At 46.9% G+C, this 21778-nt stretch overlaps 1 protein-coding gene across 3 annotated transcripts in view; it reads right to left on the bottom strand.

Annotated features, from left to right (window-relative positions):
• Positions 1-21778, bottom strand: part of samd14 (sterile alpha motif domain containing 14) — a 243094-nt gene that overhangs the window by 76548 nt on the left and 144768 nt on the right. For 2 of the 3 annotated variants that reach the window (XM_038779252.1, XM_038779253.1), the window contains 2 exons: positions 11789-11866; positions 5632-5815 (listed from right to left, as the gene is read on the bottom strand). In XM_038779252.1, the coding sequence (XP_038635180.1) occupies positions 5632-5815; positions 11789-11866 (262 nt within the window). The remainder of the gene's footprint in view (positions 1-5631; positions 5816-11788; positions 11867-21778) is intronic. The other variant, XM_038779254.1, reaches the window with a different exon arrangement.

Raw genomic sequence — 21778 nt, 5'->3', positions numbered from 1 at the left:
AAAAACAGCTTCTTCTCCACTGTCACCAAACTCCTAAATGACCCTCTTATTGACTGACCTCATCAACACTACACCCTGTATGCTTCATCCGATGCCAAGGCTTATGTAGTTACATTGTATATCTTGTGTTGCCCTATTAAGTATTTTCTTGAATTTTGTTTAATTCCCTTTTCTTCCCATGTACTGATGTGGAGATGCCGGCGTTGGACTGGGGTGAGCACAGTAAGAATTCTTACAACACCAGGTTAAAGTCCAACAGGTTTGTTTCAAACACGAGCTTTCGGAGCACGGCTCCTTCTTCAGGTGAATGGAAAGGCTTGTTCCAGAAATGTTTATATAGACACAGTCAGAGATGCCCCGGAATGCGAGCACCTGCAGGCAATCAAATCATCAAAGATGCAGAGAGAGAGGTAACTCCAGGTTAAAGAGGTGTGAATTGTCCCAAGCCAGTTCAGTCGGTAGGCCTCTGCAAGTCCAGTAGGCCTCTACAAGCCTGGACTTGCAGAGGCCTACCGACTGAACTGGCTTGGGACAATTCACACCTCTTTAACCTGGAGTTACCTCTCTCTCTGCATCTTTGATGATTTGATTGCCTGCAGGTGCTCGCATTCCGGGGCATCTCTGACTGTGTCTATATAAACATTTCTGGAACAAGCCTTTCCATTCACCTGAAGAAGGAGCCGTGCTCCGAAAGCTCGTGTTTGAAACAAACCTGTTGGACTTTAACCTGGTGTTGTAAGACTTCTTACTGTTCCCATGTACTGAATGATCTGTTGAGCTGCTTGCAGAAAAATACTTTTCACTGTACCTTGGTACACGTGACAATAAACAAATTCAATCCAATCCAATCCAAATGCTCCTGATTCCCAAACAAACACAAGACCCTTAATCCAACTCCCCCTCCAACATGAGACTTCTGATATCCCAACCACCATACAGGCCTCATTCCATCGAGATTCTTGTGTCTTTAAGTGTGTTTCATTCTTGAGTACAGTTCTAGTGCGTTATTTATAAAGAAGACGGATGGCAATTTTCACCTCCATGGGTTGGGTGGGCAATTGACAGAGTGCCCACCATCTTTGAATCTGTCCAATCAGTGTAAAGAGATTGATTTACAGTTTTGTTGGAAAACCATCGTCTTTTACTGGTTCATATGACTCTACACACATTCCATGTGCATTCATACAATATTTTATGATTGAGCTCAAAGAAAGGATATTTGGCAAACTGCAGCAAAGTGTATTCAATACATAGTCATAAGTGGCGCTAACATTTCCATAGGCTTCATTCATTTTTCAAAAGGAATCATCTTAGCATATTTAACCAATATTGTGAGCATATAAAGCAACCTTTGGGACATGCTGTGGTTAAATCCAATATCTTATTGATTGTTTAAAATTCTATCAATGTAAAATAGATACTAGGGCAGTTATATTTTCTTCCATACAAAGAGCACCAGAATGCTGCTGATTTCTTCAATCACTTTGAATGGATGTGTTGTTCAGCACTCTTCTAAGTCCTACTGTGAAGAAGACTCTGTCAAGCAATTTTTGTACTATTCAAGCAGGTTAGAATACACCATATTAGTAGTCTGTTGACACAGGGGGCATTGCCCAGGCAGTGCCGGGTGTAGCAGCTGGGTGGTGCCTGGGAAGTGCCCAGGCGTGACCCTCTCCCCCTCTGAGCAATGCACTCAGCTGAGATCCTCTGGAAGGTATGCTCATTGGGTGCACTCCTTGGGAGGCCAGTGGAGTTTCATGACGTCCAATGTCATGGCGACGTCAATGGACTTGCTTATGCGGTGAGGTTGGGACAGGGATGATTTTGGTGCAGATAGTGTAATCAAAAGATGTTCCCAACATTGAACCTCCGAAAATGCCCCCCCCCCACAATGGCAGGAAAGGACAATCACGTCACACATTCACATCGGCGTGAAACACGCTTCTGTTTTCTCGCGAGAATTTCCACCCCCGCCGTTCTCTGCCGACGAAAACAGGAGTAGAAACTCCTGGCCAGGAGGGAATTGTCTGATGAGACTTTCATTAATTACATCCTCAAGCCTTCCAAAAATTACCCTGCAACTCTGTATATTCACCGGGGTAGAGTTTCTACTTTGGGCGCAATCGGGAAATTGCATCCAAAATGTGTTTGTAATTGTGCTAGGTACATAATAGTTCAAGTTTCTGATGAAAATCATTTAAATAACTACAAACACTCAGAAACCAGTCCAATCAGGCAAAATAATAGTACATACAATTGTTTGATAGTATAGAACTTGAAGTCTTACTGAAAAAAGAAATGTTGTCAAAGTTTTTCATCTTGTACTCATCAGGACAATCGCAAGAATACCAATGTCAGAGGAAACAACAAGTTTACTCATTGGTCGGCAAGTTTAATCAAAATAATAATCATTATGATTGTCACAAGTAGGCTTACATTAACACTGCAATGAAGTTACTGTGAAAATCCCCTAGCCGCCACACTACAGTGCCTGTTCGGGTACACAGAGGGAGAATTCAGAATGTCCAATTCACCATGTCTTCTGAGACATGTGGGAGGAAACAGGAGCACCCAGAGGAAATCCACGCAGACAAAGGGAGAATGTGCAGACATTGACCATGATCATGACCATGACAGACCATGACCCAAGCGGGAATTGAACCTGGGATTCTGGTGCTGTGAAGCAACAGTGCTAACCACTGTTCTAACGTGCATGGAGAATGCATCAGTTAATGGTGACCGACAATTAACTGCCAAGCTTTGTCTGACAATTCAAAATAGGCAGCTTGTCTCTGATTGGTCAAGGCATTTCCCTGAGGAATGAACCAGCGAGTTCTTATCACTTATTTTGTCAAAATGAAGCAGGCCCATTTCTATGTAATGGAAACTACATATATTAACACACAGAGCCTTGTTCTTTGCAGACAGAAAAAACATGTACACACATTGCTCTTGTCAAGTGTACTGACTCTCACCTCACCATATAAGCAATTGTACATAGAACATAGAACATAGAACATTACAGCACAGAACAGGCCCTTCGGCCCTCGATGTTGTGCCGAGCAATGATCACCTTACTCAAACCCACGTATCCACCCTATACCCGTTACCCAACAACCCCCCCCTTAACCTTACTTTTTAGGACACTACGGGCAATTTAGCATGGCCAATCCACCTAACCCACACATCTTTAGACTGTGGGAGGAAACCGGAGCACCCGGAGGAAACCCACGCAGACACAGGGAGGACATGCAGACTCCGCACAGACAGTGACCCAGCCGGGAACCGAACCTGGGACCCTGGAGCTGTGAAGCATTTATGCTAACCACCATGCTACCGTGCTGCCCTACTTGGAAGATATACACTGTTAATAACACAAAACAGATGTCTGGATTATAATAGATTAAAACATCCTGTACTGGAAGTTAATTGCTATCCTGTTATCAGAAGGATGTGATTATTTGCTCGAGAAAGTGTTTGGCAAACCTTTGTCTTTTGCTTATAAACACACAACGTGAGGGACTTCACACAGATATATGCAAATCACACCTCTTTGAAATTATGCCAATAACATTGAAATGGTGCAAATCCCCTTCTTTATCTTTTCCTTTGAACAAAAGGATATATTTCATGAAGAAAATGCACCTTTGTGATCAGAAAGCTGTTAATATAATCCACTTAGAGTAAAGAAAATCTGTAATACTTTATTTCCTATGCTATTTACTACATGTTCACAATAGAACAACATTTTCAAACATATCATAAATACCACGTGGTGCTTGTTATACTTTGTTTCTAAATTTCACTGTCCACACATTATAAAATGATATGTGGTCATAACATACAAACATTTGAATTGCGTCTTATTTGGTCACACTAATCAGAGAATCATGAAATCCCTACAGTGCAGAAGGAGGCCATTCAGCCCATCGAGTCTGCGCCAACTCTTCGAAAAACCACCCCACCCAGGCCCAATCCCCCGCAACCCCACCCAACCTTTGGACACTAAGGGGCAATTTATCATGGTCAATCCCCTTAACCTGCACATCTTTGGACTGTGGGAGGAAACCCACGCAGACACGGAGAGAATGTGCAAACTTTATACCGACAGTCACCCAAAGCTGGAATCGATTCCGGGTCCCTGGCGTTGTGAGGCAGTAGTGTTAACCACTGTGCCATCGTGCCACCCTATGTCTTGCTGCTTCAGTTTTCTCACAATCCTTAAAATACCTAGCCACAAACATTAAGCACCAGACTAAAGGTTATTTAGCAACAATATTAGTGCCACTTTTTTAAATTTTAAGATAAACTTTTCCTTTAGTAGAATGTGCAACAACTTACACATTTAGAACTGCCTGTCAGGGGACTAAGACCTAATCTGTAGTTGTATAAAATATATGTATATCATGGCTAATTTATAATTTTTTTAAAAACTGGGCAAAGACTTTAAAATGACTGAAATCATGGCTGTCTATGATTCAAACAAATAAACTTTCTGACATTTATAGAAGCTGACCACCTCGTTATCTCGAAAGAGACACCAATGAGTCAGTGAGCTGCAGAAGACCAACTTCCAAGAGAACTATACAAAGGTAATTTACATTTCTTAAGCCAGGTTTGGCCAATGGAGACTCCCAACCTACCCGGACAACAGAAACTGAAACCTCTTTTGAAATTTTTAATGGTTCAAACATTACCACTCTCAAGAATACAAACTAAGGAATATACATCCTTTGTCAAAGTAAAGTGGATAGATAGGAGTTGCATGACACAACACCCTCCCCTCACCTCCTGGCCAAGCTAGTGGAATATGTAACATTGCCGTGTGGAGCTGAAAATCACAATCTGTTATCTTCCATCTAGCAAGCAGCAGCTTTGAACCAGAGATCTGCCCAGGTTTAAATGCCTGACCACCATCGATACAATTTCTATTGGGACTTCAATACTTCTATACCACTGCCTGCAAGATTAATTCCTGTCTACATGCTTGCCCCATTCTGGAAGTCACCTCTACCGGAAACATGAATTATGCAGCAACAGTCTTCAACCTGCTGATCTGTGAAAGGACGTACACTTTGATTCTGGACTCCAGGCTCATGTGAAACAATATGGCTGGAATTCTCCATCCATTCACATCAACGGGATTCTCTGCTTCCGCTGCAGTGAATAGAGTTTTGGTTGAGCTTCAAGTTGTCCGTTTTCGATGGCAGTTGTGGCGTGGCGAACCCGGATTGAAGAATCCCGGCCTAAGTCTATTCTCTGTGATCTTTGCTCTGCAACTCTTTGTTTCTCTATTCCTATTTTATGGTATGAACACACTGGGGGCTACGTAGACGCACCCCCTACCAGCCCCTCACATTTTAAGCATGTGGGAATAACCCTCTGATTTTTCCCTATGTTAACTGTGGGATTATTCATAAAAATTGGACTGCACCCAAAACTGAGGTGCTGGGAAATACGCTACCATTTATAAAAGTGGGAAAGCAAAATCAAAATACCGTTCTGCTTACAGATGGGCGGTGGTTGACGAGATCAGGGTTGTTTCAATTAAATCCCCTCCTGTCCATAACACTTCCCATAAACCTGTTCTTACTCTCCACAATCAATTGTAACAGCAAACAACGGCCCTACCTGGGAAGCAGACTTTTTCAGGGCGATTCCCTGGGAGGACATCCTCGGAGAGCAAGTGGGTGACATTGTACCACTGGAGGATGTTGATCCTTTGCTGCTGTCCGTGAACCATGAGAAAGGCACAAACTGTGGCACTGCAGCCTTGGCAGAGGCCAGAATACTGATTGGACCTTCAAAAGATTCCCTAAAAACAGGAAGATGTGAGAGTCAGGAGCAGGGGAAAAGCATAACCACAAGAGAATGAGAAGGCCTTTTCATGCCAACCCGGAAACTTTGTAAAAGATGAACAACAGAAGACAAACAAAAACCGCCTTTCCCACAAGAAAATCTAAATAGTAGAAAAGCCAATCTATGTAGAGGCATCATGCCACATGAAGACAAGGAGTAAGATTAGTGTTACAGAGCTTGCATAATGAAAGCTGCACCTTTTCTGATCCAGTTATGTGGAAGAAGATGTAGAAATTTGGAATTCTCCCCACAAAAGACTGTAGATAGCGGTGGGATTTTCCAGCCCTTCCCACTGTGGGATCTTCCGGTCCCGCCAAACGTGACACGCTGCAGCGGGACATGCGAGCCACACAAAATGTCATACATACCGGTGGGACCGAAAGACCCTGCCGGAGGCCACTGACGAGCCATGGCTGACACTGGTAAACACTCCGCAGGGGTGGGTGGAAAATCCCACCCACAGTGTTGTTGGAGCTTTCAAATGCGGGATGGACGGCAGGACATTCAAAAAACTGTTTCTCTCTTCAGCGATGCGGACTGAGCTGCGGATTGATTCCAGCTTTTCCAGTTTTTATTTCAGATTGTATTGTATTTTGCTTTTGCCAACGGATTTTTGTTGGGCAAGTGTATCAAAAGACATGGTGCGGAAAATGGAGTTGAGCTGCATGATCAATCTTAATACAATTGAATTTCGGGGCAGGTTCGAGGGACTGAATGGTCCAATCCTGTTGCTGGTCGTATTGGCCGCAATGCAACGGCCACACTGTGCCTGAAAAGCAGCTCGCCACGGTGCAGAATGGTCGATAAAAGCCAGGAGGCCCTGCTCCCGGGATCTACCCAGCTCGCAACGCCTCATGACATCTAACGTGGTCTCGCGAGACTCTGCGAGTAAATCATGGCCATGGTGGCCGTGAAGGCTTTTTAGCAACTCTGCATATTAAGGCGAGACAGCTAGTCTCACTTTAATGTGCAGATTCCCAAGGTACCTGAGGCATTGGGGTATATCCCCTTTGCCTTGAAGACCTCGGGCGAGTACCGTTCTGCACTGGTCCTGACAAACGGGGACTAGGCGGAATGACATGGGAGTCTCCCAGGGATTGGGGGCCCCCAGGTGCATGCACTTTGGGCAGAGTGGTATCCTGACCCTGGCAGTGCCAGCCTGGCACCCTGGCAGTGCCATATAGTGCCAGTCTGGCACTGCCCAGGTGGCACTGTCAGCTGGCACAGGCACCACCAGGTTGGCACTGCCAAGATGACATTTTTTATGTACTGGTGATTGGGCCGGAGGTATCCTGCGTGGATGTTGAAGGGGTGGGGGGTTGGGTTGGGGGTGGGGTGGGGGGTTGGGTTGGGGACCCTCGTGCGTTGGGGCTTGGGGGACGTCGGGGATGCCAATTAAAAATGGTGTCTCAATCTCTCTCTACACTGAAGAGTTCCAGTGAGCGGAGCATCTTGGTTTAGAAAATGGGGCTGTATGCAGCCTTGGCCATGCGTCCCCCACTTAGGCCCCTCATTTGATGCAACTGGCGTGATACAGCCACGTGCTTCCCAGCGCCGGGGAAAATTAATCTGAACAAGCTCGCTATGGGATGGGACTTTGTTCCCGTGTAGTTGAATCGTGCCCGTTGCGTTATTGCAAGGGAAGAAATACTACATGAAAACAGTTTAGTACATCAGTGAATTTACTGAGGTGGGTCTGATGCTGAGATCATAAGATTTCAAAAGTAATGTATTCTAGAAAGTTTACAAATACTTTAAAAATGAAAGGAGTTGTTGGAACTCCAGTATAACTTTAAAGTCCAATACCTTTCATTGGGGATAATATCCCAGCTACATTACGTTAGTCTTCAAACTAAACCTTTTGGAATGCTTCTGCAATATTCTCTGCAGTCCATGCATTCAGCAGACACAGGGCAGAACTGACTCATTATCACATCTATCTCTGTGCTGGAATCCCCTGACAATTCAAAGGTAGGCAGGAGGCCAATTTATCTGTTTTAAACCATCAAATAGTATTATTAACAAGTTGGAAGGGTGAGTCAAAACAAAACCTTTGAGCTGAGTTCCAGTAAATGCATCTATTTAAAAAAATATCCTTTGCAATCTCTTCAGATATTGATTAATCTGCTGCGTGCTTCAAACAATTTTCTGTTTTCACTGCTTTGAAACACAGGGCTAGAAATGACTGCTGGAGATAACTAACACGTAATAGGTTTCACATTCTTCTACCTGTTCCTTAAATGGAGGTATTAACCCATAACATAACCAATCCAATTAACATTGAACACCATACTCACTGATTTGATTTATTAACAAACTCAAATCACAAAGTGGAAAAAACTGATTGCTTTTGATGAATGACTGCCAAACTGGCAGTTTAAGTTGCCAGTCGGTGCATATTTATTTATATGGGGGCGTTGTATAGCAGTGGATAGCGTTCCCACCTCTGAGTCAGAAACTCTGAGTTTGAGTCCCACCGCAGGACTTGATGGCTCAGGAAGGTGTGTACGGAACGTGACCAACAGGTTGAATATCAGTCTGCAAAATTCTTCCAAAGAACGCCAATGGCTGGCGGTAAGAATAGGAGAGACACCAGGCCAGCAATGCTTGATGTGATAGGGCACTCCTCAAGCTATAAGCCTCTGGCAAAAAAACTTGTGACCTATTCCAGGGAAAAAGTTCGCTATGGGAACAGATGGAATTCTGCCTTCCAACACTAGATGTGGGGAAAGAAACACCAAAGTATCTGATAATATTCCAGTATTTTGTCAAAAATATTTTCAGTGTATTTTCTACCCCAATAGGATCCTTAATCCTTCAGATGAACATTTTTCTTTGAAGAATTAGCCATTATGTTAATTCAATTTAATATTAATTGGCTGCCAAAATGAGGCTTCATGCTGTACATCATTGATCTTTACAGCAACAGACTTCCACATTTTTTTTGCCACACTGTACAATGGGGGAAGAAAAGAATTTTAACTTCATGAATGAGGTATTCTACACAAGGAAGCAGCAAGTTTAAAGGTGTCATTTACTCTGGCCATTGAGCTGTTGACTTTAATAATGCTCAAGAATTGATGCTTGAAATTACAATACGTTCAGACACTGCCGATTGTCGATTCCAGTTGCCAGGAATTCTTTATGTGGTCTCTCCAAATCCACCGGCGTAAATTTTTTAAAAATGAAAACATTTTTTTATTTTTAAGGTGCATTTAAGCGTGGCCAATGGGCAGCACGGTAGCACAGTGGTTTGCATTGTTGCTTTATAGCGCCAGGGACCCGGGTTCAATTCCGGGCTTGGGTCACTGTCTGTGCGGAGTCTGCACATTCTCCCCATGTTTGCGCGGGTTTTCTCTGGGTGCTTTAGTTTCCTCCCACAAGTCGTGAAAAACATGCTTGTTAGGTGAATTTGACATTCTGAATTCTCCCTCGGTACCCAAACAGGCACCAGACTGAGGCGACTGGGGGATTTTCACAGTAATTTCATTGCAGGGTTACTGTAAGCCTACTTGTGACACTAATAAAGATTATTATTACCCTGCACATCTTTGGGTTGTGAGGCCCAAGCAGACATGGGGAGAATGTGCAAACTCCATGCGGAAAGTGACCCGGGGCCAGGATCGAACCAGGGTTCTCGGCGCCGTGAGGCAGCAGTATTAACCACTGCGCCACCCAACATCGCCGTAACTTTGGCACAAACTTCAACTATACTCGTGGAGGTGATTTGCACTAGGCTTCTGCCAGAATGATGGTTGTGATGCAGGAGAATAACAAAGGTAATTCCCATCACCATTAAGAAACACTACCCTCTGGTTCATGGAAGGCTTTAGAGGACCTCTCCACCAAGGATGTTGGGAAAAAGAGGAAGCAACGATCCAACATGTTGGTTGTTGTTGGTGGGATGGGGGTGAGAGTCCTGAATGAACAGGCAATGTCCAAGGAGGTACTGTACTCAGAAAAATGAGATTGCAGTTGTCTTTGTTCCTTCTTCTGGCCAGCTTTTAGCTGCCCCTTTAAGGACTTATTGTGAGGGGACTCACTGATTGGTACATCAGTGTGGAGCATGCCCGGTACACATTGGTTCATTTGTACCTGAAATTTGCCTCGAGAGCCCTACAACCAGTGGAGGACACTAATTTGCATATTTAAGATGTCTCCGAGTGCAGACTTTGAGCACCAGCGGCTGAGGCAGCTTCCAACCTTCAGCTGCCGACATCTGTTTTTCAGATGAGAAATGGGAAAAGCACAGAAGAAAACCTTGGCTGGAACAACTTTGAGTGGAAAACATATCCAACTGAATTCAACATGCAATCAGAAAAATTGCAAAAGGTTTGGTGAAAATATGTATCATTTAAACGGGATTTCTACTCAATCCTAGTTATGCTTGTTTCTAATCCCCTAGCTGAGAGAATTTGATTTGTGATTTTTCTCTCGGGTCCCTGATTTGTTGAGGGGAAAAATGACTGCAATTTTCATGGTCTTGGCCACTTGTACAGCTTTGGATACTCCCAGAGGAGGTCCACCCCTGGCAAGGTCATGTCTTGAGCTAGATTCAGAGATAGAAACAAAAATGTAGCTGTAGGCCTGACAGGATGGTAATGGGGCCTTACGGCTATTGCCGGTCAGCTGAATTTGCGCTGCAGGGTTCCCTGGCAGGAGTCAGGGCACTAGGTTACTTTTGGTGCCTCCTTGTTGGGGGCCTAACCATGGATGAAGAGGAATGTGAAGTGGGAGGCAGTATAAGCTTAACCCAGACACAGGCCCAGTTATGTGATGTTTGGGTAACTTAAGAAGATTTGGGACAACATATTTGAGGCACAAAGTTAATGCAATGAGTCTCGATCCCCACTTCCATTAGGCTGCTAAGAGCAGAAGCAGAAAATCCCCAGACGTTTTGTCAGAAATATTCTGTTGAAGGAGTTCCATCCACAACATAACTGCCTGAAGTTTTCTCTTTCCAGATCCTGTTAAAGAGCTGCACTGTAGTTCCAACATTATTGTTGTTCATTCACAATGTCACAAGCCAGATTGCTCACCCACTTAAAATATACTCGATTTACCAGCAATATGCAACAAAAGAAAATCCAGAAGGGGTGAATATTTTTTGTGCAGTTGAGATTAACCTGCTGACTCCCACATTTGCAGGGAGTGCAGGTAAGAAAAAAGAACACAAGAATGAGGCCTCTCGACTCCACCCTTCCCTCCCTGGTAACATGGATAAGATTGCCAATCCCATAAGATTGTCCTAAATCTAATTGAATTGAAGATTAATCTCCACGCTAATTCTGTGAGCAACCGAGGAGAAATATAGAATCATAGAGTTTACAGTGCAGAAGAAGGCCATTTGGCCCATCGGGTCTGCACCAGCCCTTGGAAAGAGCACCCTACTTAAGCCCATGCTTCCACCTTATCCCCGTAACCCAGTAACTCCACCGAACCTTTTTGGACACTAAGGGCAATTTATCATGACCAATCCACCGAACCTGCACATCTTTGGACGGTGGGAGGAAACCGGGGCACCCGGAGGAAACCAACGCAGACACGGGGAGAATGTGCAGACCGCAAACAAGACAGTGTCCCAAGCCGGGAATCGAACCTGGGACCCTGGAGCTGTGAAGCAACTGTTCTAATCACTGTACTACCGTGCCGCCCCATATCATCAGAGTGGTGGGGTTTTTTTGGCAGTTGGAGAGAAAGGCAGTCTGATCAAGAATCATCCAATTCCCCAGTGTTTGTTTTCCCAACAATTAACATGGAAGTTGACCAAAAAGTGGGAGTGAGGGGCAGCTGCAGCTGGAGGTGAAAAGCCCAGGTGGTGAGACTTCCTGGAACTGAGTTGGCAACCCTAATGCAAGGATCTGTGAACTCAATACTACTTCAGCTGCGTCAGAAATATCACAGTTCACGAATAACAGTTTGATTTTACCTGCTACCAGTAGACAGTCTGTTAGCTGCCTTCTCTGCTTTTCTTCCTTTCGTGGAAGAAGATCTTCGTAACTGTACCCTGTAAATGGTGCAGGCATTCATTATGAGACCAAAGCATTTGTATTCCTCAAGGTCTATGTGATATTTCTACAAACTGTTTGAAATATATCACTTCCATCTAATAAAGTTTGTTTATCCCAAATTCTAGAATCAGAAGAAGCATTGACTGACACAGGCACAGAGGAAGGTCACTCAAACTCATTGCACACGTGCTGGCTCTTGGAGAGTGATGTGCAATTAATACCATTCTCCCGCTCTTCCCTCATAACCCTCTACAATTCTTCCCTCAACGCACTTACACAATTCTCTTGGAAGTTCCTATTGAATTTGCATCCACCGCCTTTTCAGACTATGAACTTCTGATCACAGCAACTCACTTAAGCATTAAGAAAAGGTTTCTTCATTATCACCTCTGGTTCCTTTCCAAATCATTTTAAATGTTTTGGCTATTGACCATTCTGGCACTGGGAAGGCAGTAATGTAGTCTTTTTTTGTCACTGGGCCAGTAGTTTAGAGGTCCAGGGTACTGCTCTGGGCACCTGGGATCAATCCCACCACGGCAGATGATGGAATTTGAATTCAATTAAAAATCTTGAAGTAAAAGCCTAATGATGACCACAAACCGAATATTGTAAAAACCCATCTGCATCAGTAATGCCATTTAGGGAAGGAAATCTACCATCCTTATATGGTCTGGCCTACATGTGACTCTAGACCCACAGCAATGTGGTTGACTCTTAACTGCCCTCTGAAATGGCCTGGCAAGGCCCTCAGGTCAAAGGCAATTAGGGATGGATAATAAATGTTGGCCCAGCCAGTGAGGCCCACATCACATGAAAATATTGTTTTTAAAAGCTCGTCCCTATTTTCTCTTTTGAAATAGTTCATGATTTTGAATGCCTCAATTTCACATCACTGCTGTATCTCCTCTAAAGAAGACACCTGCTGCAGCTCCAACCTCTCCACATAAAAAGTGGCACCCTAGTAAAGCTCTTATCCACTCCCTTTAAGGCCCCGACATCCTTCTTAAAGCCTGTTACCCAGGATTGAATATTCCAGCTGAGATCTAACCAATGTGAAATAAAGATTTAGCATAGCTTCCTTACTCTTATACACTGAACTTCTATTAATAAAGCCAAAGATCTTAATGATAATAATAATTGCTTAGTGTCACAAGTCGGCTTCAATGAAGTTACTATGAAAGCCCCTAGTCGCCACATTCCGGCGCCTGTTCATGGAGGCTGGTACAGGAATTGAACCCGTGCTGCTGGCCTTGTTCTGCATTACAAGCCAACTGTTTAGCCTACTGTGCTAAACCAGCCCCTGTCTTAGATGCTGGAGATCTTAGATGCTATTTCCATCTCCTTCCCAATTTGCAATATCTATTTACTGAGGAACTTTGTTATTCTCTGTTGAAATCTATAAAACCAATTTGTTCCGACCTAAATCTGGTGGTTTTGGAGGGGGAATTCTAACCTCAGATAACCAGAATCACTGCCAGGGACCTTTTCTTACACTGGGCGGGATTCTCCGGCCTCCCAGCTGTGTATTTACTGGTGAGGGGAGGCTTCATGCCGTTTGCTGATGGCGGGGTTCTCTGGTTAAGTGGCTCATTAGCTGTTTTAGGAGTGTTGAAGGATCATTACTGCAGCATTTTTTAAAATGTTGTCGTACTGGAATTGACGGCGGGATTCTCTGGTCCTATCTCTGCCAATGTCAATTCCCATTGAAGCCACTCTACACCGCTGGGAATTCCGCAGCGGTGATGCGCTGCTAGCGGGGCCAGAGAACCCTGCCGGCGTGAATGGCCGGAGAATTCCGGCCATTGAGCTTAACTGGAGACAGCTTTGAATTATTGGACTTCCACATTAGCCTGATTCCAAATTCTCCCCTTTCACTATCTACATGGGCGGCATGGTAACACAGTGGTTAGCACTGTTGCTTCACAGCGCCAGGGTCCCAGGTTCCATTCCCGACCCCGGTCACTGTCTGCGTGGAGTCTGTATGTTCTCCCCGTGGGTTTCCTCCGGGTGCTCCGGTTTCCTCCCACAGTCCAAAGATGTGCAGGTTTGGTGGATTGGCCATGATAAATTGCCCTTAGTGTCCAAACCAAAGTTTGGGTGGGTTACTGGGTTATGGGGTAGGGTACTCTTTCCAAGGGCCGGTGCAGACTCAATGGGTCGAATGGCCTCCTTCTGCACTGTAAATTCTATGAGATTCTATGAGGTGCATTGGACATTCTGAATTCTCCCTCCGTGTATCCGAACAAGTGCCAGAATGTGGTGACTAGGGGCTTTTCACAGTAACTTTATTGCAGTGTTAATGTAAACCTACTTGTGACAATAAAGATTATTAAAATTTAAATTAAATCCCTCTATGATTTATTCCTGTCTATTACATCTGGTCATTAATTGTCAAAGCGTTTTCCCTGTCCTGTTTACTCATCGACACCACACGCTTTATTTATTCTCAACATTCATTTCCCCTGGTCACAAGTCAAGAATTTTTGGTGACTGACTTTCAAATTTTGAGTAAGTTTAAATAAAAAATTATTGTTCAACAACATTTTTTTACTGCTGCGGTAAGATCCTTCAACACTCCTGAAGCAGCTAGTGAGCCACTTAAACAGTATAAATTTTCATTATGCTTCAATGCAAATAAGAAGTTGAAATGGAAAACGGCTAACCGATTTACTCACAAGATAATAGATATCCTTAGGGACATTCCATAACATTGCTGCTCAAGAATGAAGATGCAAGGGGTAAAATTCACCTTGGTGGTAGAGTTAAAGGAAACAAAATTGAATCTGCAGTTTATTTTTCACTTCATCTGAAATTAATTCCCAAAACGTACCCCTGTTCATTTTTGGCGAGGGTGGCATTTGCTATATGGAAGCCTGGTCAAACTATTTTGATCTATCATATAATTTTTTTGAATTTTAATTTATGTTCCTTAATTTATTTTGAAGCAAAATTATAAGTGATCTGTGATGGTTTCAGATTTCAGTAAACAAATTACTAAAGACTGATGCTTTGTCTTACAGCTTCTCTAGTTTTACTTGGGCTCACCACAATGCTGATTGACCACCCTTCTCCATCTCCTGTCAGTCGTCCATGATGTGTTATCTCGGTTGGTCTAACATCGACTGCAACTGGATGCAGTAAAACGAGAAAAAGGCTTCCGACAAAGAAGATGGTCCAACACTGTTTTATTGAACCTGTTGATTGCTGTACATAATCTGCTGTGGGTTGACACTCTATTAACCTAACTGATAACCTCCTACTGGCTTGACCAGACTAGCTCTCTATCATATGGTGATGATGTTCATTGGCCTGTGCACTGAGACTATCTCCCTGGCCGTGTCCTGTGAGAGAGGGGAGCCTTCATGTCCTGTTGGCTTTATAGTGGTGGTGTCCTGTCTGGTGATTGGTTGTTCTGTGTCGTGTGTGTTCATTAGTTATCCTGTGTGTCAATCACTGCCTGTCTGCATCTCATGATATACATGAGTGGATATTATGACAGTCCATTGCTCTCCCAATCCCACTGTGCCTAAGTCTCTCATCCCTGCATCTTTGCATCTAGCTTTCAACTTTCCTTTACTCCAACTTCCTGGCAGGCCCATCTCCGTCACTCACCTCACCACATTTCCTCTCTCCCTCTCGGCAACAGAGGGCCACACCATGGCTGGAATTCTCCCCATTGCAATTCACTCTTCCCGCTGGAAGCGCACACCCATCTGTGGGTTTCCCGGCGGTGTGGCTGGCTTAATGGGAAATCCCATTGACAAACACCACCGTGAAACACGAGGCGGGGAAACCGGGGAATCCAGCCCCATTTCAGTCGCTTCTCAGCCACTTTCTTCGATGCTCCACAATCTTCACTGACCCCCCCCCCCCCCCCCCCCCCCCCCCCCCCCACGTCCTGCTTCCTGGTTTTGTCCTTTCTTTTCACTCCACACATTCATCTCAGCTTCCACATCTAATTAGCACCCAGTCATTGTTCCTGTCTTCAAGATTTTGCCCAGGTTTCTGCACTACAATACCTGATGCAATACTTTGAAAAGAATTCTCAGTTGCTATTTAATGAGTGATTTTTGCTGAGACTTCTCTTCATCCGTGGCCGCATACCCTGCATTAATTTTCGACACGTTCTCTGACTGCCCAGTACATGCTATGTTTACTTGGATTTTATTGATTTTAGAAACTACATTAGCTTTGAACAAAATTAACTTCACATTTACATTTGTGCGTGTTAACTATAATAGGCTCAATACTACATAAAAGGAAGCTTCCAATATCAGTGCTTGGGTCAGATGTTACTGTTAACATTAATAATGCACCATGAAAATCAGAAAGATTGATTGACATCAAAGTGTTGTAGCAGCAATTTATGGAAGTCAGTCATATTTGGGGTTCCCTTTTGGCCCCTTCAGGAAAGTAAGGTGCGATTCAACCACAGCGTTGCGTCTGTCGTGGATTTGGGCTTGCCGGGTGAATAGCGGGAAAGGACAAAATTGAGATTTGCGCCGGGCGCGAACCAGCTTGCACTTCACCCGACCCACTCCCGATGGCGAGTTACAGATCTCGCCCAAAGATGGCAAGAATATCATTAACCCTCATTTGCACTCATTTGAATTGTATTAGCGGGATTGAAGTCGAATGCAACGGTCTCCCGTGAATTACCCGAATTGCCATCAAGATATCACGCGGGCGTTCTTTAGCACTCCTTTTCAAAAATGTGAAGCTGGCGCAATGGCCGCTGAGGGGAAGTGAGGAGCTAAGTAGCCAATTCCATTTTCTGGAATGCAGCTCAAGGGCACCAGAGCTGCTGCCCCAGTTCTCGGGAGGGGGTGGAGGGTGGGGAGGGGGCCCCTCAGGGGTGTTGATCTTGGTCAGGGGGCTGAACCTTTCCAGGTTGGGGGGTCACCCCTGGACTGGGAGAGGTGGGAACTTTGCATCTGCGAGGCCTTCAAACAACCTTTAAATATTGTGGAGACCAACAACAGCGATGAGGTGCAGCCTGGGTGTCCCACCAAACACTTCCAGGACTGGGCTTTGCTGTGCCTTCAATGCTGAATGTCACTTTCACCCCCTTTGACTGTGAGCAGCCTCTAGCTTCACAGGTGAAGACTATTGCAAATGACGAATTAGCCTTATTAGTTGTGAAAGCTCTTCACACCCCTCAACTCTCAAGTGACTACTCCTGGGAACATGTGCCATGCCTCAGAGGGTGGTTAGTGCATAGCATCTCAAGGAAACTTTGAAGCCTGAACAGTGAGCCTGAACTCTAGAACTGTCAGCACCATTGAGGCAGCCGCCAACAATCAAACACTAAGAGCAGGGCTTCACCACTAGGGATCCTCTCACGGCCAAAGGGAACGTGTGTGGATCAGGGGAGGGCACCTGAGCACGGTCTCCTAATGTTCTCAGCAGAGGTCTAGGGTTTAGGGGCTCCGCACATGGCCAGGAGTGTGTGTGCAGAGCAAAGTTTGCCAGCACAACCAGCTCGCTGGATGGCACTCTGAGAGAAGGCGGGACAGTCATGGTAAGGGAGGGTGGGTGGTGGGGGGGCCTTGTGGGATTTGAGAGTCCTTGGATGGAAGACCTCCGACTCCAATTCCTACCATGTTACAAAATGTTTGCTGGTGTGGATCCTGCAGAGGCTGGCCCTCGCGTTGCTGGTGTCAGCCGATGCAGGCAGATGCCGGAGAACGTGACATCAGTGATGATGCAGGCTGGAGGCGGCACCCCATGTGTGGGGGAATGGCGCACACCCTGAAGATCCAGCCACCCTTAATGCCGAGGAGGAACCCGGGGGAGTGGGGGTGGGGGGGCCAGTGATGGCCCAATGTGTACAGGCATCATTGGTCTTTCTATGAGATGAGGGAAAGCATGTGCCGCAGGAGACTCCGCCTCAACAAAGAGACAGTGCGGCACCTGCGCCATGTCTTCGTGGACTCCGTGGAGGAAGAGGACACCTACTCCCAGTGGCTGTGAAGGCCACCGCAGTCCTGAACCTTTAAGCAGTCGGCTCATTTCAGGGCTCAAACGGGGATCTTTGTGGCACATCTCAAGCCACAGCCCACAGATGCAATCAAGGGGTCACGGATCTCTGTGTACTCAGGCTCCAGTACATTGCCTTCAAGCTGGACCAAGCACACCAAGGTTCCCGAGCTGCAGTGTTCTCTGCCATCGCCAATTTGTGCCAGGTCCAGAGGGCAATGAATGGCACAGATCTCTCCTTACGTACACCGGGTATCAGGGTATTGTATTCATTTATATCATATTTATTAACAAGAAGGGTCCCACTCCCTGAATGTTCAGATTCTGTGTGACCACCACCTCCGTATCAAGCATGTGCATGTCCTCTACCCAGGGAGTGTGCATGACAGCTACACCCTGGGGCATTCGGAGATCCCTCGCATCTTTGAGGACCATCCCAGGATGACGGTTTCACTCTTGGGGGACAAGGGATACTCGGATACAGAGGGCCTGTCTGATGACGATGGTGCGGAGGCCTGAGACCGAGGCACAGACTCGATACAATGAGGCCCATATTGCCCCCATGCTGTCATTGAGCAATTCATCGGACTGTTCAAAATACAGTCTCAATGCTTGGACTGCACTGATGGTGCCCTGCAGTACCACCCCACCCCAAGGTCTTTTGGTGGTCTGCTGTACCCTCCACAACATGGCACAGCAGTGGGACAGCACGCTGGAGGAGGAGGAGGAGGGACATGCAGTCTCGTCTGAGAAGGAGGAGGAGGCGGTCAAGTAGGGGCTGGAGGACTAGCCTGTGGAAGAGCCACAGGAGGAGCCAGTGGCAGCAAGGGTCCGACACACCTGGAGGACCAAGGGAGACCCTCATCCTCACCAGATTCACATAGGACGAGGCGACGTCCGTCAGCTCAACCCCTCCCCCATTTCTCTCCTATCACCCAATCCAACGCTCACGCATTTGCCCCTCCCCCCTCAGTCCAACCCTTTTCCATTTCAGTCCTTCCCCCAATCCTCCAATTTCCCTCCTTCCCTGTCAATTACCCCCCCCCCACCCGCGCCACCCCCCCCCCCCCCCCCCCCCCCCCCCCCCCCGCCACCCCCCACAACATCATGCCTCCTCCTCCACGACCATCCTGTTCCACCCTCCAAGTGTCTGTGTAACATCACTCCAGGGTGATGGGCCTGTTCCGGCACTGTTAATGGGTCAATCCACAAGGTGAGTGATGATAACTCACTATGAGGAAAGCTCTGGTGCACCTTAGTTTATCCAAAAGTCCTGTCTTTCTGCTGGCAGCACGCTCAAACCCATCCTCTGAACATAAGAACTAGGAGCAGGAGTAGGCCATCTGGCTCCTTGAGCCTGCTCAGCCGTTCAATAAAATCATGGCTGATCTTTTTGTGAACTCAGCTTCACATAGCCGCCCGCTCACCATGACCCTTAATTCCTTTACTGTTCAAAAATCTATTTATCTTTGCCTTGAAAACGTTCAGCGAGGTAGCCTCAACTGTTTCACTGGGCAGGGAATTCCACAGATTTACAACCCTTAGGTGAAGAAGTTCCTCTTCAACTCAGTCCTAAATCTGGTCCCCCTTATTTTGAGGCTATGCCCCCCGAGTTCTAGTTTCACCCGCCGCGGGGTCTGCATCAGGGGCTGTTGATGATGGACCCATTATGGCCGGGACTGGATGAAGGGAGCAGAGGGTAACAGGGGTTGCAGGCAGACCGCTGTGAAGATTAAGGTGACAGAGGCTTTGCATGTATCAGGTATTATGGGCGTGATTCTCCCCCCCGGGCGGGGCTAGGAGCGCGGCCCCGTGCATCACGGCGGCGCAGCCTTGACGACGGTCGTCAAGGCCACACGCCAAGCGTCACGCCGACTGACGCGGCCAATGACGTCAGCCGCGCATGCGCAGTTGGCGTCTTTTCCCTCAGCCGCCCCGCAAGACGTGGAGGGAAAAGAGTGCGTCCGTTACGTTAAGAGAGCCACCGATTGCGGGCCTATGCCCCCCTTAGCACGGCCGTGGTACTGCTGTGCCATTCGGGCCCCCAGATGCCCCAGACGGGCATCTGGTGCCCGTTTCACGACAGCAGCAAGCAGGTGCTGCTGTGTTGAAACGGGTATGAAGGCCCGGCCGCTCGACCCATCGGCCTCGGAGAATCGGCGCTCGCTGTAAAAAACGGCGAGCGGCGATTCGTGGCGTGGGTCGGGCGTGGGGGTGGAGAATAGCGGGAGGGCGTGAAAAATGTCGGGAGGCCCTCCCACTATTCTCCCACCCGGCGTAGGGGGCGGAGAATTGCGCCCTATATGTTTTAGTAGTGACCAATTGACATTTCCATTCCCCCTAGCTACAGATAGTGCCTGCCCCCCTCCCCCAACCCCCCATTGTCCACTCAGTGATCCTCAACCCTATTGATCGTTCTTGGTCTACTGCTACATCTAGGGCCCCCAGGATGCACATCAGAGTTGGAGGTGGCCTGCTGCTTTCTGTGCCTTTGATGCCCTTGGCGGACATCCTCTGGAGGGCCTGGAGCCAGAGGGCACCGTCCTACTTGCCGGTGCCACAGACATTGCCATGTGACCCTGATTTGCCCACTGTCCTTGAGTTGCGCTGTCAGGACGGGGTGATTTGGGAGAACCGCTATCATCTCTTTGGTGGAAGGCCCCAGTTGGCCTCCAGGGCTTCCTGCTCCCTGATGGTGCCCCTAGGCTGTAATGGGATGGAGGGCAGGCTGGAGTGAGCTCCAGAGGCCTTTGAGTCATCTGGCCAGTCCTGGTAGCTCCCCAATAACTCCACCATGGTGTCGACACCTCAGCAATGCTCTTCAGTGATTGGGCCATGCTCTGGAGTGCCTCGGTAATGTCCAACTGCATCTGGGACACATCCCTCAACAATTGGAACACACTCTGCAGTACCTCGACAATATCCACCTGCGCCTGTGACACATTCTTCAGTGACTGGGCATGATGGCGAGGCCTTCAGCTATGAGCATCACAGACTGAGCCAGGCGGCACGTGGCATAGTGGTTAGCACTGCTGCCTACGGCGCTGAGGACCCGGGTTCGAATCCCAGCCCTGGGTTACTGTCCATGTAGAGATTGCACATTTCCCCCATGTCTGCGTGGGTTTCACCCCACAAGCCAAAGATGTGCAGGGTAGGTGGATTGGCCACGCAAAATTGCCCCTTAATTGGGAAAAAAAATAATTGGATGCTCTAAATGTATTTATTTTTTAAATCACAGGCTGAGCCATGCCTTGGGCACCACCACTCAAGACACTGACCTCGTGCTCCAGGTTATCCACTGCGGTCACCACCCCAACAGTCTTGGCCTTGGTGCCACGCATTGTCGGCACCATCTGCCCTGAAAGAAGCCTTTGGGACTCCTCCAAGCGGCGATGCACTTGCTGGTATGTAGCTGACATCTCTTCCTGAATGTCATGGCTGTGCCCTTTCATCTGCATCAACTCTGGGAGAACCTTTTCCAGGGGCTTGGCATCTGACTGGGGCCCAGCTGAGTCCTGGGATCCAGCAGACCTCCGACTGCTGTCTCCCTTGGTTATTCCTGCCTCCACCTGATGTGCATCAGCAACTATGTGCTGTTCATTAGATTGTGTGCCAGAAGCCTGTCCACTAACGTCACCGAACAAGATTTGTGTCTCCACACTGGTGGGAGATGACTGTGATAGCTGTGATGCCTCAATGGTGGTCTCCTCAGAGCTCTCCTCAAAGCTGGTCTCTTGGGTGGAGAGGGGGGTGGCTAACGATCCGAATGGCCCGCTCTCATCAGATGGAGATCCTGCGAAACAAGGGGCATGTGGTCAGTGAGAGGGAAGGATAACTTCGTCTGAAATGAACTACCCACTTGAGACAGGTCATCTGGGTGAAGGGGCAATGGATTCCCATCTTTGTAGCGCAGGCCAACCTTGCTGTTG

This window comes from Scyliorhinus canicula, chromosome 19 (genome assembly GCF_902713615.1).
Source record: "Scyliorhinus canicula chromosome 19, sScyCan1.1, whole genome shotgun sequence".
NCBI lineage: Eukaryota > Metazoa > Chordata > Chondrichthyes > Carcharhiniformes > Scyliorhinidae > Scyliorhinus > Scyliorhinus canicula.
The sequence above is the reverse complement of the archived record's forward strand: the minus strand, read 5'-3'. Positions and strand labels throughout refer to the sequence as shown.